A 13,677-nucleotide genomic window follows, 5' to 3' on the forward strand; every position below is an offset into this window, starting at 1 on the left:
AGCCAGCGTGCACCATGGGAAAAGAGTAATACTGAATTAACCAATCATAGTATGCGGTTGGTCGCACGCATTTTCTCGTGCTTGAACGCCATTTGCCAATTTATTTTTCGATTCCTGATTGATTCATTGTGTTGTTTGCGCTTGTTGCGATTTGTCATGATCAAAGTGATCACTTTAGTTTTAGTCGTACGACACCCAGTTCAAAACCTTTATGAAACTTTGTTATGATTAGTCGCGACACGTTGCGTGAGGATTTCCGAAACTCCTCCATAAACAAATGCGAAATAAAAGGAAAACAAACTGCGTTTAGTCGTCGCTGTTTGAGATAATTAGGGAACTTAAGCAGATGACGGCGACGGCAACGACAACGCCACAAAACAATTTGTCTAACGAGAAAAAACAATCGTGCGTGTTAAATTTTGGTGCATTTCTTTGCAGTTCTCTGCAAAACAACATTGTCAAATGACCTTATTCAAGATTATGTGAAGAACGTGAGCACAACACCATACTTTCCCTTCCGTTTTTTTTTTCCCGTTTCTTTCCTAATTTGAACGTCGTTCCTACCAATAATGTTCCTGGATTGTTCGGCCACATTGTACAATTTGAAGGAGTTGGAATAATGCCGACGTTGTTGAAATAGCGTGGAGTTTTATTTTCAAGTGACGTTTTCGTTGGCGTTGCCGTCGTCGCCGCTTGAATTCCCTAATATTAGATTAGCACTCCTAGTATTGTATCCCAGAAATTACTGGGTAGTGTCCCATCCAAAAACAAACAAAATTGAAAGTGTATCATGAAAAGTGCTTCCGTGATTGCGGTATTCAGGGATATCCCTAACTTTGCGTGGGTCGGATAAGCAAACAAAAGTTTCGAATAAAGCGACTTTCCGACCAAAGAGAGCAAATATGTTTCAAGTTTGGGATAAATAATGCTGAAAGAAGCGGAAAATCATGTCAACCAAGGAAGTGAACTAAATTCTCTCAAAGAACGGTTTGGACAAGCACACTTTTCTAGTAAAAATTGTGTATAGCACATTTGTCAACGTTTATGCGCAGTCCTTCAGCCGATCGGTTTGCAAAGATGATGTTGGCGAAATTTGCAAAGCTAAAGTGACGACCTCCCGAAAAGAAACTGTGATATAGGCGTCACTAAACCTTAAAACTGTGGCGTGTTTACTGTGGATCATGTTACTCGTAGTCTGCCGTAACTTTCTTTTGGCTATCCTGGTTCCCAATTTCCTCAAACCAAATTTCGTTTCCCTTTGTGTTTGCGAGAATCTGTTCTTATTGAACGGTTATTCATTTCGTGGTAATTCCCTTCCCCGGATTTAGTTTTGTCGGTTAGGGTACAGATGGTGTTTTCATACACATTTTCTCTTTTAGTCTCTACTGTACAAGAACGCCAAAGAATCTTCTCACAGAAGTCGACTGTCAAGTGAAATGATGATCTATCATATGACAGTAAGTAATGCTTAATACGATAAAATTACAGCATAGCTGATGTGATCGTAGAAGACGATTTTGTGTTGGTAGTGTAGGCGTAAACGAGGGGTACGTTAGAACACCGGACTTAATCCAGGGCTCAAGTCCCGCTCTGGCTGCTGGCTGGAGTCCAACAGCCCCGAGTTCAACTCCTTGGCCACGCTTGTCGATAGCCAGTAGGCCATTTCCGAGTTGCTGTGAACCTCACTATGAAAGCGAGGCTAAGTGCAAAACTTTTCAAATGAAAATTAGTTTTGTTTGCATATGAATGAAAACTAATTTTCATAACAAAAACTTTGCACTTAGCCTCGCGTTCATAATGAGGCTCAAAGCAACTCGGAAATGGTCTATTGGTCTGCCCTCTGTCCGTTTGGATTTTAAACCTGTTATGTATAATTTTGATTATTTGTTTCCCGTTATTTCATTGGTATACCAGTAAAATAGTTCTAGGGTAACCAACTGCGCGATTATAACTAGACTGAGAGATCCAAAACTAAGTGTCCTTAAGGAGACTGAACGTCATTTCCTTTCATACATCCTCGTTCAATTGATATATTTATCATGGGATAGGTTAGGCTAAGGATCGATACTCTAAACGTAGGTGGACTGATGCTTGTGGTTAAGGAGGTGTGTCTTTTTGAAAGCTTCAGAGTTAGAATTTTAAATGGTGTAGAATTAGCTGCAAAAACGAGCGAAACATGTTTAAATACGTATAAACATTGCAATAGTTAGCCGTAGTAGTAGCTCATACTAGTGTTGTATGTGTTGGATATCTTTAGGATGAAAGTTTAGACCGACAGTTTGGGATATTTAGATTTGCGGGAAAACCGTGACTTTTTGTTTTTGTTGTTTGTTTTGTTTTTTGTTTTGTTTTCAAAGAAAAGAAAAATGCAGTCAGTGAGTCAACAGTCTCGACCACCTTAAAGGAGTTAAGTTGGTTGGAGACAATCACATCGTAACTCATAAACATTCTTTGCTCCTAAAAGGATTTCTGCTGGTGTTCATTTATCCAGAGTGACTTTGTCACTTTTTTAAGACGTGAATGCTCCAGAATTGTAATATCTCTGAAAGAGAAAAGGAAAAGATCATGGTGTGCCATGTTGTTAGACTTTTTAAACGTTTTCAAATTGTTTACTTGTATTTTATGTCTTGTTTCCAATTTCCCATGTAGGTCACTCAAGCCGAAGTGGACCCTTTAGTTAACAAACAAATTTGCACGACGGAAGAAGTCCACCCGCAGTTCCGTCTTTTCACGTGTCGGCCGAGAACCATTCTTCAGGATTCGATGATTCCGGTGAGTGCTTGTATTAAGACATTAGATGCCTAGATGGGCATCTTTTGTTCAGTCGAATCTTACTTGGAATCACATCCCCGCCTGTAAGCGTAGGTTCAACGCAGGCGAATCTTTTGTCTGATTTTAGTAGGAATTTTTGAGGCGATTTCAAAGTGACAGTGTCACCAATTTTTAGTGCGCCTTTGAATAGTGGAAATAATATATTTGTATCAATGGAAATGTTAACATAATGGTTCAATATTGTTAACAATTACCTTACAAGTACATAAGCTAGTATTTGTTATCTTTTGCTACGGATGGCTTGGATTGACATGGATTACAACTAGAAAAAATTGGCCAATTTTTCAAGTTCTACCTGTTCCTGTGTATTTTGGAGAAAATGCTCAAACTGATTTATAGTTTGTTCTTTATTTTCCTTCTGCTGCTCTACGAACAATTTCATGTAAAACGTTTGAGTAGCTTTGATCAAACTATAGCAAAATCTCTCTCTAAGCCATAAGTGTGGTCTCAAATCGCGTTTCTTGATTACTGGCAATTTTCGCTGTGATTTTAAAGCGATTCATTCACTCCCCTTACAATGTTTGATGTTTTTTTTTTTTTTTAAACAATGGACAAATAAACAAGAGTTTCATTTAAGGAGGTTTGAAACAGTTTTTCACTGCGCACTCGCGTAAGTTGTACATGACCTGCTTAGGATACACGCATCAACTGAGTAAAAAAAATGTTTTTAATTAAAATTTGCACTCAACATGTTGGGTGAGAAAGCGCATCGTAAAATCGTTCGAACCGTAAATGAAACGCAATATTTTTCACTTTGTAGGCCTGTCTTTGTATGTTTGAAGACCTTGGAATGGTCGAGAAATGGAAAATACCCAAGGAAGTTTTAGTAAGGTGAGTAATTCTGTGACCTGCCGGATCAATGCCGGAGGGGCTGAAGGCGAGTGGGTTTCCTGTGGATGATACACTCATCAAAACACCCAAGATTTGACATTCGTTTGGTCGAATTATGGGGGAAGTGTCTTGAGGACACTGTTTATTTTTGCACTCTGACGGAAACGCATCGGTTTACAGACTCATTGTTGGGAGGAAAAACCAAACCAAACAAACTAAAACACCATCTAAAAAGTTCAACTCTTAATCCTTAATTGCACGCAATAAGTTATAAGCCTTTGGCATCTCTGCTCTGCAATGTTTTGTGTTGGGTGTCCAAACCTACTCGCACCTGGACGCAGGTTGTCTTGCTTTTAAGAAAAAATGCATAAATATTTGAGCTTGGTCAAAGAGAATGTAAATCCTCGCAACGTGCACGTCTGGTTCCACGTCGTCAAAAAGCGGATAACATTAGCCAGTCAGTAAATTCCTATCCAGTCGATAAAATGTCTTTGCCGGAGTACGGTTTATCCGCTGGAAAGTGACTTATGCACTGGATATAACAATGCGCCCTTAAAACAACTAGGGCCTGGCCAATCCCATTAACAAATCAGTGGAAACTTGTGTCTACGTCCGGCTTCGGTTGGCCTACCTTATGCAGGTAAGGTACGGTTTTCTCCGTCCAACTATTCCCTGAAATTTTATAGACTGGGGCGTTTACCATTTTTCAGAACTGCCCGGCAAGTTCAACCGGAATTCACCCATTTGAACGACAGTTGACATGCCAGTGTATTTTTAATTGTTTCAGAATGGCGCACACTACTCTCAGATTGTACCATTTTGACGAATTCCAAGAATCAGTCCTTCAAATTGGTGAGCTCCATTTACGGATCGAACAGTCTAACCGGCCAGTTGTGAGAAATGAAAAGCACCCTAAGGCAGGGGAAAAGGAGAACCAAGTGTCGCGCGCGTCTCCTCGTGGAAGGCCATTTTTTCGCGCGCTCGCGTGTTTCCCGACTCAACTATCCCTGGGAGAATTACGAGACGTAACTCGTAGTGTAATCAGTTTTATCAGGCTGTAGCACAATACCAACATACTTTCTTGTTTGCAGGTTCTTATTGATGGTCAGAAAAGGTTACCGGAACCCTGCATATCACAATTGGATTCACGCTTTCACTGTAGCGCACTTCTGTTACCTTCTGTACAAGAATGCAAAGATCAGCAGCCACTTGAGGTAAGTCCAAGAATGACTGAACTACTGCATGCTCATCGAGCAAGGGAATACTTTTTGCGATCACATTGGAACCACGATTTACTCTGAGAAATCAGTTCAAACCCAAGCCTGAACGTCTTTGCTTTAGGGAGGTGATGATGACAATGATGATGATGATTATGCAAATTTAATAGGCCAGTTCCGAGTTTTTTTTGCATATGAATGAAAACTAATTTTCACAATAAAAACTTTGCACTTAGCCTCGCTTTTACAATGAGGTTCAAACAAACTTGGAAATGGCCTATTTATAACACATCGTGTGAACAGAAGTATTTTTTTTTTTTTTATAATAAGAAATAGTGGTGTAAAGTATACATGATTTGATGGTTCTTGGTCAATTCACCCACGGAAGTAGCCAAACAGACTAAAGGTTTTGCCACTACTACGTTCGCATTTTAGGGTAGCCTAAATATTTGATGAGATGCGACAATACTGACCGGTTAAGATTGATCAGTGCTTTCTTGTTTTCACTATTTTGTTATTAATTTGGTCTCTATTTGCCTTAAAGGGACGTTGAAATGCTGGCATTATTCGTGGCCTGCCTGTGCCATGACATTGACCATAGGGGCACCACGAATTCCTTTCAGGTTTCTTCAGTAGGTAGAAAGTTCTTGTTTTGTCGTTTTTAAGATGACCAGTTTCTTAATTTGCTGTTTCGTTTTGTTTTCTGTATCTCAACGTTGAGCGATTGTTTGTGTCCTAACAGGGTTCAACGCTAGCAGCTCTGTATAGCTCAAAGGGATCTGTGCTGGAGGTATGTCGGATAACAAAATCAAATTTGCACGCCTGCGGTATATATACTAGGTCTTGACTAGCCCGAACTTTATCCTTTTATCGTTTGCTATCTTTTCCTTGGATTTTTATATCCTTGTGTAGTATTATCATTTAAAAAGGACTTCGGATAATGGCTTAGCTCCGTTCGCTCGTAGTAGTAGTTTCTCCGTTCGCTCGCTCATCTTTTTCCATCTCCACATAATATATTAAAATAGTAATAATTATTGACAAAAGAAAAGAAGAGAAAACAATACTGTAAATGTAGCGGAGAACGGGCAAAAAGTAGTTTAACTAACAATTAGCCCTTAACACACAAAGATGGTTAAATTATCGCTTTTTGTATAGTTTTTAAAAGGCAATGGTTATGAAGCCTGACAAACTTCTTTGTTATATGTTTTTGTTAGCATTTTTGACTTTGATGGTGCACAGATGACAATAGATTTTGAATGTGTTGGAGCAACTGACCAATAAAAACGTTCCTGTTAAGATACCCAACTGTAGTGTGCACGTTAAAATAAAGGATCGTGCAGGGTCGCGGCCCTTCCAAGATAAATTGCAGCACCAAATTTTTCAAGGCAAGGTTTCATAACCAGTTCCTCGATTAACTATGATTTTTGTAAGGGAGAATTCTTTCTTTTCTTTCTTTTTCTTTTTTCTTTTTCTTTTTTCTTTTTCTTTCTTTCTTTCTTTCTTTCTTTCTTTCTTTCTTTCTTTCTTTCTTTCTTTCTTTCTTTCTTTCTTTCTTTCTTTCTTTCTTTCTTTCTTTTTTTGAAAAAGAAAACAAAAGAGATGATGAGAAAAAAAATAATATACATTATTTAACATTATATACTATTATTGTTTCTTGCAGAGACATCATTTTGCTCAAACCATGTGTATACTGAACTCAGAAGGCTGTAATATTTTCAAGAATTTAACGGGCAAGGTGAGATTTTCTCTGGTTATTATTCTAACTCAAGTTGTGATGGATAACTTTTAACGTTAAATATTTCCCCATTTTTTTAGGACTATGAAGAAGTGTTTGGCCTTATCCGGGACATCATCCTAGCAACAGATCTCGCTCATCATTTAAAAATTCTTAAAGACATCAAAAAAATGGCGGAAGGTAGGGTTCATTTTTGATATGTACCATCTTGTTTGGCTTGAAGGCGAAATTTATTATCGCTGGTAAAATTCATCGTTCACGTTACATTTGTTTCGTAATTCTGTCGCCGTGTCAACAGTACTATGACGATAAGGAATAATACGTTGTGTAAACCTCATAAGGTGTCCAAAATTAGTTTGAGATATGGAAACGAATGTTAGTTGGAATACAGATGTTCTTGCGTTCATGAAGTTGTCCGATAAACGGGGTTCCTTCATTACAACATGACTAACGTTTCTGTCTGGCCAGTACAGTAGATGTTCTAGCAATAATCTTAACACTGATTGCGCTCTATTTTAAAGGTTATTTTCTTCATTGCACATGCTGTAACCTGTTTGCTAATAGGGACGTTCAGAGTTGACTATGAGTACGAGATTGAGTACGAGTGCGGCTTTTCAAATCTAGTTTGCGTGGTTTAAATAACCGCTTGTCACACTAATTTTGTATCTAGGTTCTCCTTATCTGCTGGTAAACAGCGGGAAGAAGCGAGAGGTTTGGGGATGGGACTGATTTGAAATTTGAAAGTCGTACTCGTACTCAATGTCGTTCTCGTACTCTGATCTGAAAGTCCCTAATAACGCGTTAGCCACTGATTACTCACCTTGTTTGACAGATGGATTCAGCGGTGATTCAGCGGACCATCACACCCTTCTTCTCTTCCTCATGATGACAGCCAGCGATTTGTCGGATCAAACCAAAAACTGGGAGGGCACGAGAAGAACGGCGGTATGAAACTATGTGATTAGATAGATCGAGCTTGGTATAACACTGAACATTTTCGGTTGTAGTTTCTCACATCTGTTCCACATTCTGTTTCAACTAAGTCGCACTCGCTTTCTTTTCTGTAGGATCTGATATATACCGAATTCTTCTCACAAGGTGACAAGGTGAGCGTTTTATGGCGTATTAATGACTTCTTTCCTCGTTTCGTTCAAGGAAATGTTCTATTTATACAATGTATAGTTAGACATTTTTAATTTGTATTATCATTCTAGACCTTTTGCCCATCGTTATCAGGAAATAAATTTTCGTCAGCGTCGTTCGCTCCAATGTTCAAGGAAACGAATGTGTAATCGGTTCAGCTAAGGAAACAATCGTTTGCTGTCATTAAGGATGCTTTGCACCAAAAACGAAGGTGCATTAGCACCAATTAATTAAGCGTATTCACAACAGCAGCGGGGATGAAATTCGTTTGCCTTGCTTTATTATTCGGTTGTGCGATTGAATTTCAATTAAATGAGTTGTTATGAGGGATTTCTCGTCTCCCAGGAATGGCGTAGAGAGTGCGTCGCAGCCGTATTTTCAACGAACTTCGGAGTTAATTCTCGGATTTCACAGCCGTATAACCAGTGTACCCTTCACGACTATAGTCACCCACGACTTTGCTCCCGTCTGCCGGGCCTCGTAGCTTAGTCGGAAAAGGAACTACAGTCGGACCTCTATTAAGCGGCCACCCTGGGGACTTTGAAAACTGGCCGCTTAATAGAGGTTGGCCGTTGAATAGAGGTATTGAATACAGCACTTTACTGACAAAATAATAATTCGGGACTTTGGAAAGTGGCCGCTTAATGGAGGGTGGCCGCTTAAAAGGTGGCCGCTTAATAGAGGTCCGACTGTAACTCTAAAACAATACACTGACACTTTGACAATTTTTAACAGTGATATTTTTAAAGACTATTCTTTCGAATGCCTCCCACTCGAAAAGATTTTTTTAAAGCATTGTCATGAATCTCTATTCTACTTCAATGGCTCATTTTAAACGGAACGTCGAAGAACAAAGTTTAAGTCCAAAGACAATTATTTTAATTTAAAATTAACGTTCCAATGTGTTAAAATTGACCGTTAAGTTAACAAGGCATGAAGCGAGTAAATAAGTTAAAATCCCCTCAATCCCCCCTTCGGGTGGGGGTAATGCTCTTAGGAAATTGAGTGGTTTCCTTCCAAAACGTAAGTTTACATTTATAGAGGTGACGTGGCCATCACAACAGTGGCAAGTTAGATGATGAAATGAACGAAAAAAATCCTCCCAGTTGCTTTGGTTCATGCAAACCTTTATGCCACAATTTTTAAAAGAGAGCGTGTTGAAAACTACAACACGGTCTTTTGTTGTTGATAATGATTTATTAATTTTATGGAGGGATTTCTCGTTAACGTTAACTTTAAGATGCTGTAAATGATTTTCTATTCCGTTCAAAGGAAATAATTATTGGCGTTAACGAATGTTCGTCTTTATGTGAAACCAGAAGCATATAAGTTAAATGCTTCTGGTGAAACTCATTATTGTTCACGCAAAAATTAAAAAGCTTGTTTATGTTGCTAAAGTGATTGATGTTCATTTTAGTGAATGATTTTTTGACCCAGGTGAAAAATTATTTCCTAGTAATGAAGCGTAAAAGGTTCTTTTTAATGCTTTGGTTTTGGTGTGTTTGTTTGCTTGTTTTTATTTGTTCGTTTTTAATGCAAACACACGGCGTTGCACGGAACTACCACGTTTTGCCATTTCTTTTTACTGTTGCGTAGTGGCAACAAAAGTATAAATCAGTCCCATTGTCCTCCTGATTTGTATGACGCGGAAAATTTCTTGAACTGTGTTTGGATTTCTAAGATTTCACATGAAAAGTTTCACGTTGATGTTGAAAGTAGTAGAGCGAAACGTGACGAAAATTTTTTTTTTTCGATCCGTTATCAGTGCTATTTCGCAGGTGTCAAGCCTTTCGGGTATTAAATTTGTGTTTAGTAGGATTGGAAATATCGTACCAGCAACGACATTTCGGGGTGTCACCGTTTGAGCGGCATCTGAGCCCAATTGTTTGTTGGATAAAATACATTTTATCCAGCGTATAAGATATATTCATTGGAGTACATTTTATCCGCTGTATAGCGATTATCGACTGGATAGAGTTATCCGCTCTTTCAACAACTTGGGCCTGTTCGTCCCATTTTCATTTGTGCCACTTCGCGATTATTTCAACTCGTTCAACTTCTGCAGAAACGGCGAACTAACCAGGAACCAAATTGGTAGGAGTGGCGTTCAAGTTAAGAAAGAAAATGGAAAATTCACCGTCGCGTGTTCACGTTCTCCACAAATTTGATCATCTCACGTTGTTGTTTTGCACAGGACTGCAAAAAATGTACCAAAATATAAAACGCACGTGTGGAGTGATAGACCTATTGTTTTGCGGTGTTGTCGTTGCCGTCGTTGTTGCTTAAGGTCCGTTACTTGTTCGCTGAGTTGCCTTAAGTTCACTCTTTTTAACGGGGTAGTTAATAGGCCGTTTTCATGATGACGTCATTTGACTACAATTACCAGAATTCACTTTGTTTTCCTTTTCAAATTCAAATTTTGTTATCCCAGTGGACAGCAAAGAACAATAGCTCTAATTAGCACGAGAAAACAAAAAAAAACTGAAGGATTCTGGTAGTTGTAGTCAAATTACGCCATAGTGAAAATGTCCTATTGTGTACGGGATGTACAATTTCGAGAGAGGGGAGTAGATACAACCTTCCAGCGATCTGGACAAAGCTGGTCAGGTCACGTCACGTGACCTGACCAAATCACAAGACTCTAGCAGAGTCGGAAGCTTAGAATTTTACCTCCAATGCGGTGTGGCGTCAAAAATTTATAAATTCATCCGAAATTACACTCTTTTTGTTTATTTACAGGAAAAGCACATGGGGATAACGCCAATAGAAATGATGGATAGAGACCGAGCGTGTATCCCAAAATTACAGATTGACTTCTTAGATGCAATCGCTCTTCCTGTGTACAGGTGAGGGAAAAAGCTCTAAGGCCGGGTACAACGAGGCCATCTTGTGAGCGCAGTGGATTGGTACTTTATCTAGGAAAAAAATCCTTGCGTTTAAGGCTGTTTAAAACTGTTTAAGGATTTTAGCTTGTGGGAGGGTGACCCGACGTTAGATGCATAGCTGCACTACGTCTCGAATTGACGTCTTCAGATCTAAAGCTAGATGGGCTGGAAACCAACTTCATTGTGAATTGTTTGAACCGGGAGTGATAGAGCAGTTTTCAATTGAGAGTAGAAAGTAATTTCAAGTTAGCTTTGGTTTAAATTGCTTTACTACGCTCTGTGATTGGCTGGCAAAGTTCGCGCCATTTCCTGTGCAACCAAGGGGAAGCCTTACCAATCCAATATAGCGACTGGTACATTTACCCATAATTCTGAGGGTACGAAAAACCTTAAAACGCTCATAAAAACGTACAGAAAAGTCCTAAGTACTCCAAACCTAGCAAATACAATGTTGTTAGTACAGGGACGAATTTCGCCAAAAAAATATTGCTTTCTTTGTGCCTATTGGCTTTGCTAGGTTCGCAAGGAATTGTGGTAAAATGTACAGCCGCCATCTTTTTCCCGTACGGTGGATTGTAACTTGGCCGCACGCGTTTTCCCGCCTTTTTACGTGTTTACTTCTCTTGTGATTGGTCAGATTTAAAACTTTGGTTTGGGGTTTATAACACTCAATAGACCTTTCTCCAAAATGGCGGCAACGGATTTGAATAAGTTCAAATTGAACTGAATGAAAACCTGATACCAGCACTGGAAAGAGCACTTTTACTTTAGTAACCTTGCAAAGTTTCAGCATATTAGGTGTTCTATCAGCTTGAGAAATGTAAGATGAAATTTGACAAATTTACAGACGTTTTTATGACTGGGGGTATACGCCATACCCGTAGTCATACAAACGTCTGTAAATTTTTCATTTTTTCAACTTACATTTTCTCAGCTGATATTACACCTGATGTGCTGAAACTTTGCAGGGTTACTAAAGTAAAAGTGCTCTTTCTAGTGCTGGTATACGTTTTTAATTTTAACTTATTTGAATTTTCGGCCGCCATTTTGGGGAAAGGTCTGTTGAAAACCGCTCTCTTGAGGAGCAGAAGTCGTTATTGGAGACGAGGCGTCTCCTGAAGGATCATACTTTAGCGAGCTGCAGGTTTCATCAGTGCTCCCACGGTAGAGCATTTTTACGGCATTTTTTCATTGCTGCGTACCTTACTGTCACTTGCTTAGGCCTTTGCTTATTTTAACAACTTTCTAATTTTTAACGAAACGAAACGAGAGAACTACTGGTGACAGAAGAATCAAGTTCCATGTTCGCTCTCTGACAATCGACAACTCTCTTCTAGTTCTAAAGTTTTATTTGCTACTAATACTTTAAACGGATACTTCTTAACTTTGGTTTTGAGCAGTGATAGTATGATACCATCAGAAACTTGCTCAAGAAACAGTTAAGAACTTTATTAGATGCTCTGTTATGGCGTTCACCCGGCCGCCCTATAAAGGCTCTTAGTTTTTGCCATGCAATTTCTTTCTCCTTCTTGTAGGTTTTTCGATAAATATCTTTAATACTAAAGTTCTCTTAACTTCCAAACCTTAGGCTATACTAAAGTTCTCTTAACTTCCAAACCTTAGGCTGTTGGCTTCTCTGCTTCCTGAGACTCAAATAGTGCTGGACACAGTTCTATCAAACAGAGAAAAATGGCAGAAAGCGCAGGAGGATGGTGATTACGTGTACAGGCCAGTTGCTACTGCTGACAAGGAGGTGCAGTTGACAGAAAACGGAAATGTGCCTTAGATTGTAAAACGGAAGAAGGTAAGACGCTTGTCAGCGTTGCCTTCTAAAAATAGTTTTATTTAACTTGGAAAAGACACGATCTGCGTTGCACGCATTGTTCGTCAGCCGAACAAACACAAGGCTGTCGACAAAGTATAAATTTAACAGGACTACGGAAATTTTCGTCTTAATTTCAAAAAGTAGTACAAAACAGGCGTCAAAGCACTTGCGTTCTACCCTGAAAACGATTCTTGAAGTTTGTAAACTTGCACTCGCAAACAGGAGAAAAGAGCAGTTGATATTTCGTAGATAAACTTTTGCCTTAAGTGTAGCGATTTATACAACTGCGATTTTTTATACAAGTTTTGTCGCACTTCACTGCAATAGGCCATTTCCAAGTTGCTTTGAACCTCATTATGAAAGCGAGGCTAAGTGCAAAGCTTTCATTATGAAAATAACTAAGTTTTCGTTCAAATACAAACAAAACTAATTTTCACATGAAAAGCTTTGCACTTAGCCTCGCTTTCATAAGGAGGTTCAAAGCAAATGGGAAATGGCGTATTTTTCTCGCGCAAGGCTGCGACCTCAATTCACATGTGCAAATCATCAGCGATTTCAGCACGATATCGCTGTACGTTTTCTGCAAATCCTGCATATTTGCATCGTTGCAAACATCTTCGAAACCCCTTCGGTATAGCGGAGTTAAATCGTGCTGAGAATTTCTGCTAGTTTAAACGCGCACGCGATTCAATACCGCAACATGATCGCGGCAAAAGTTGTGTTTAAAAAGTGCGATAAAATTAAGGCATTTCCGTGTTGCCTCGAGCCTCATTATGAAAGCGAGGCTTAGTTTAAAGCTTTTTATATGAAAAATAGTTTTGTTTGTATATGAATGGAAACTTATTTCCATATGAAAAGCTTTGCCGTCGCCTCCCTTTACAATAGGGACTTTAAGATCTACCACGGCGACGTCCATGAAAACGCCGTTTAAAACTGCATCTCTGCGTCTTTCAAAGTTTTTGTTGAATATTCCAGTTCGTTCAACTTGTGCAAACTATCCGAATTATCTAGGAACTGAATTGGGAGGAATGGTGTTCAAACTAAGGAACAAAATCAAAATTCTCCGTTGTGTGCTTGCGTTTTCCTTAGCACTTGAGATTTGGTCATTTCACGTAGTAGATTGATAGAGAACGGTAAAGAAATGTACTAAACTTCAAAACGCACGTGCATAGCCACTGTTTCGCCAATTAAAATCCATTGTTTAGTGGC

At 39.1% G+C, this 13,677-nt stretch overlaps 1 protein-coding gene across 1 annotated transcript in view; it reads left to right on the top strand.

The window, feature by feature from the left end:
• Positions 1–13,340, top strand: part of LOC146477862 (cGMP-dependent 3',5'-cyclic phosphodiesterase-like) — a 56,995-nt gene extending 43,655 nt beyond the window's left edge. Inside the window, exons 23-34 of the mRNA XM_085112959.1 lie at positions 1,380–1,457; positions 2,650–2,772; positions 3,593–3,663; positions 4,755–4,877; positions 5,425–5,512; positions 5,623–5,670; positions 6,541–6,615; positions 6,696–6,795; positions 7,448–7,560; positions 7,683–7,721; positions 10,498–10,604; positions 12,267–13,340. Coding sequence (XP_084969085.1) covers positions 1,380–1,457; positions 2,650–2,772; positions 3,593–3,663; positions 4,755–4,877; positions 5,425–5,512; positions 5,623–5,670; positions 6,541–6,615; positions 6,696–6,795; positions 7,448–7,560; positions 7,683–7,721; positions 10,498–10,604; positions 12,267–12,429 — 1,128 coding nt within the window. The 3' untranslated portion in view covers positions 12,430–13,340. The remainder of the gene's footprint in view (positions 1–1,379; positions 1,458–2,649; positions 2,773–3,592; positions 3,664–4,754; positions 4,878–5,424; positions 5,513–5,622; positions 5,671–6,540; positions 6,616–6,695; positions 6,796–7,447; positions 7,561–7,682; positions 7,722–10,497; positions 10,605–12,266) is intronic.
• Positions 13,341–13,677: the final 337 nt, after the last annotated feature.

The sequence above is a fragment of the Pavona decussata genome, unplaced genomic scaffold (assembly GCF_977016875.1).
Source record: "Pavona decussata unplaced genomic scaffold, jaPavDecu1.1 SCAFFOLD_68, whole genome shotgun sequence".
Classification (NCBI taxonomy): Eukaryota; Metazoa; Cnidaria; class Anthozoa; order Scleractinia; family Agariciidae; genus Pavona; species Pavona decussata.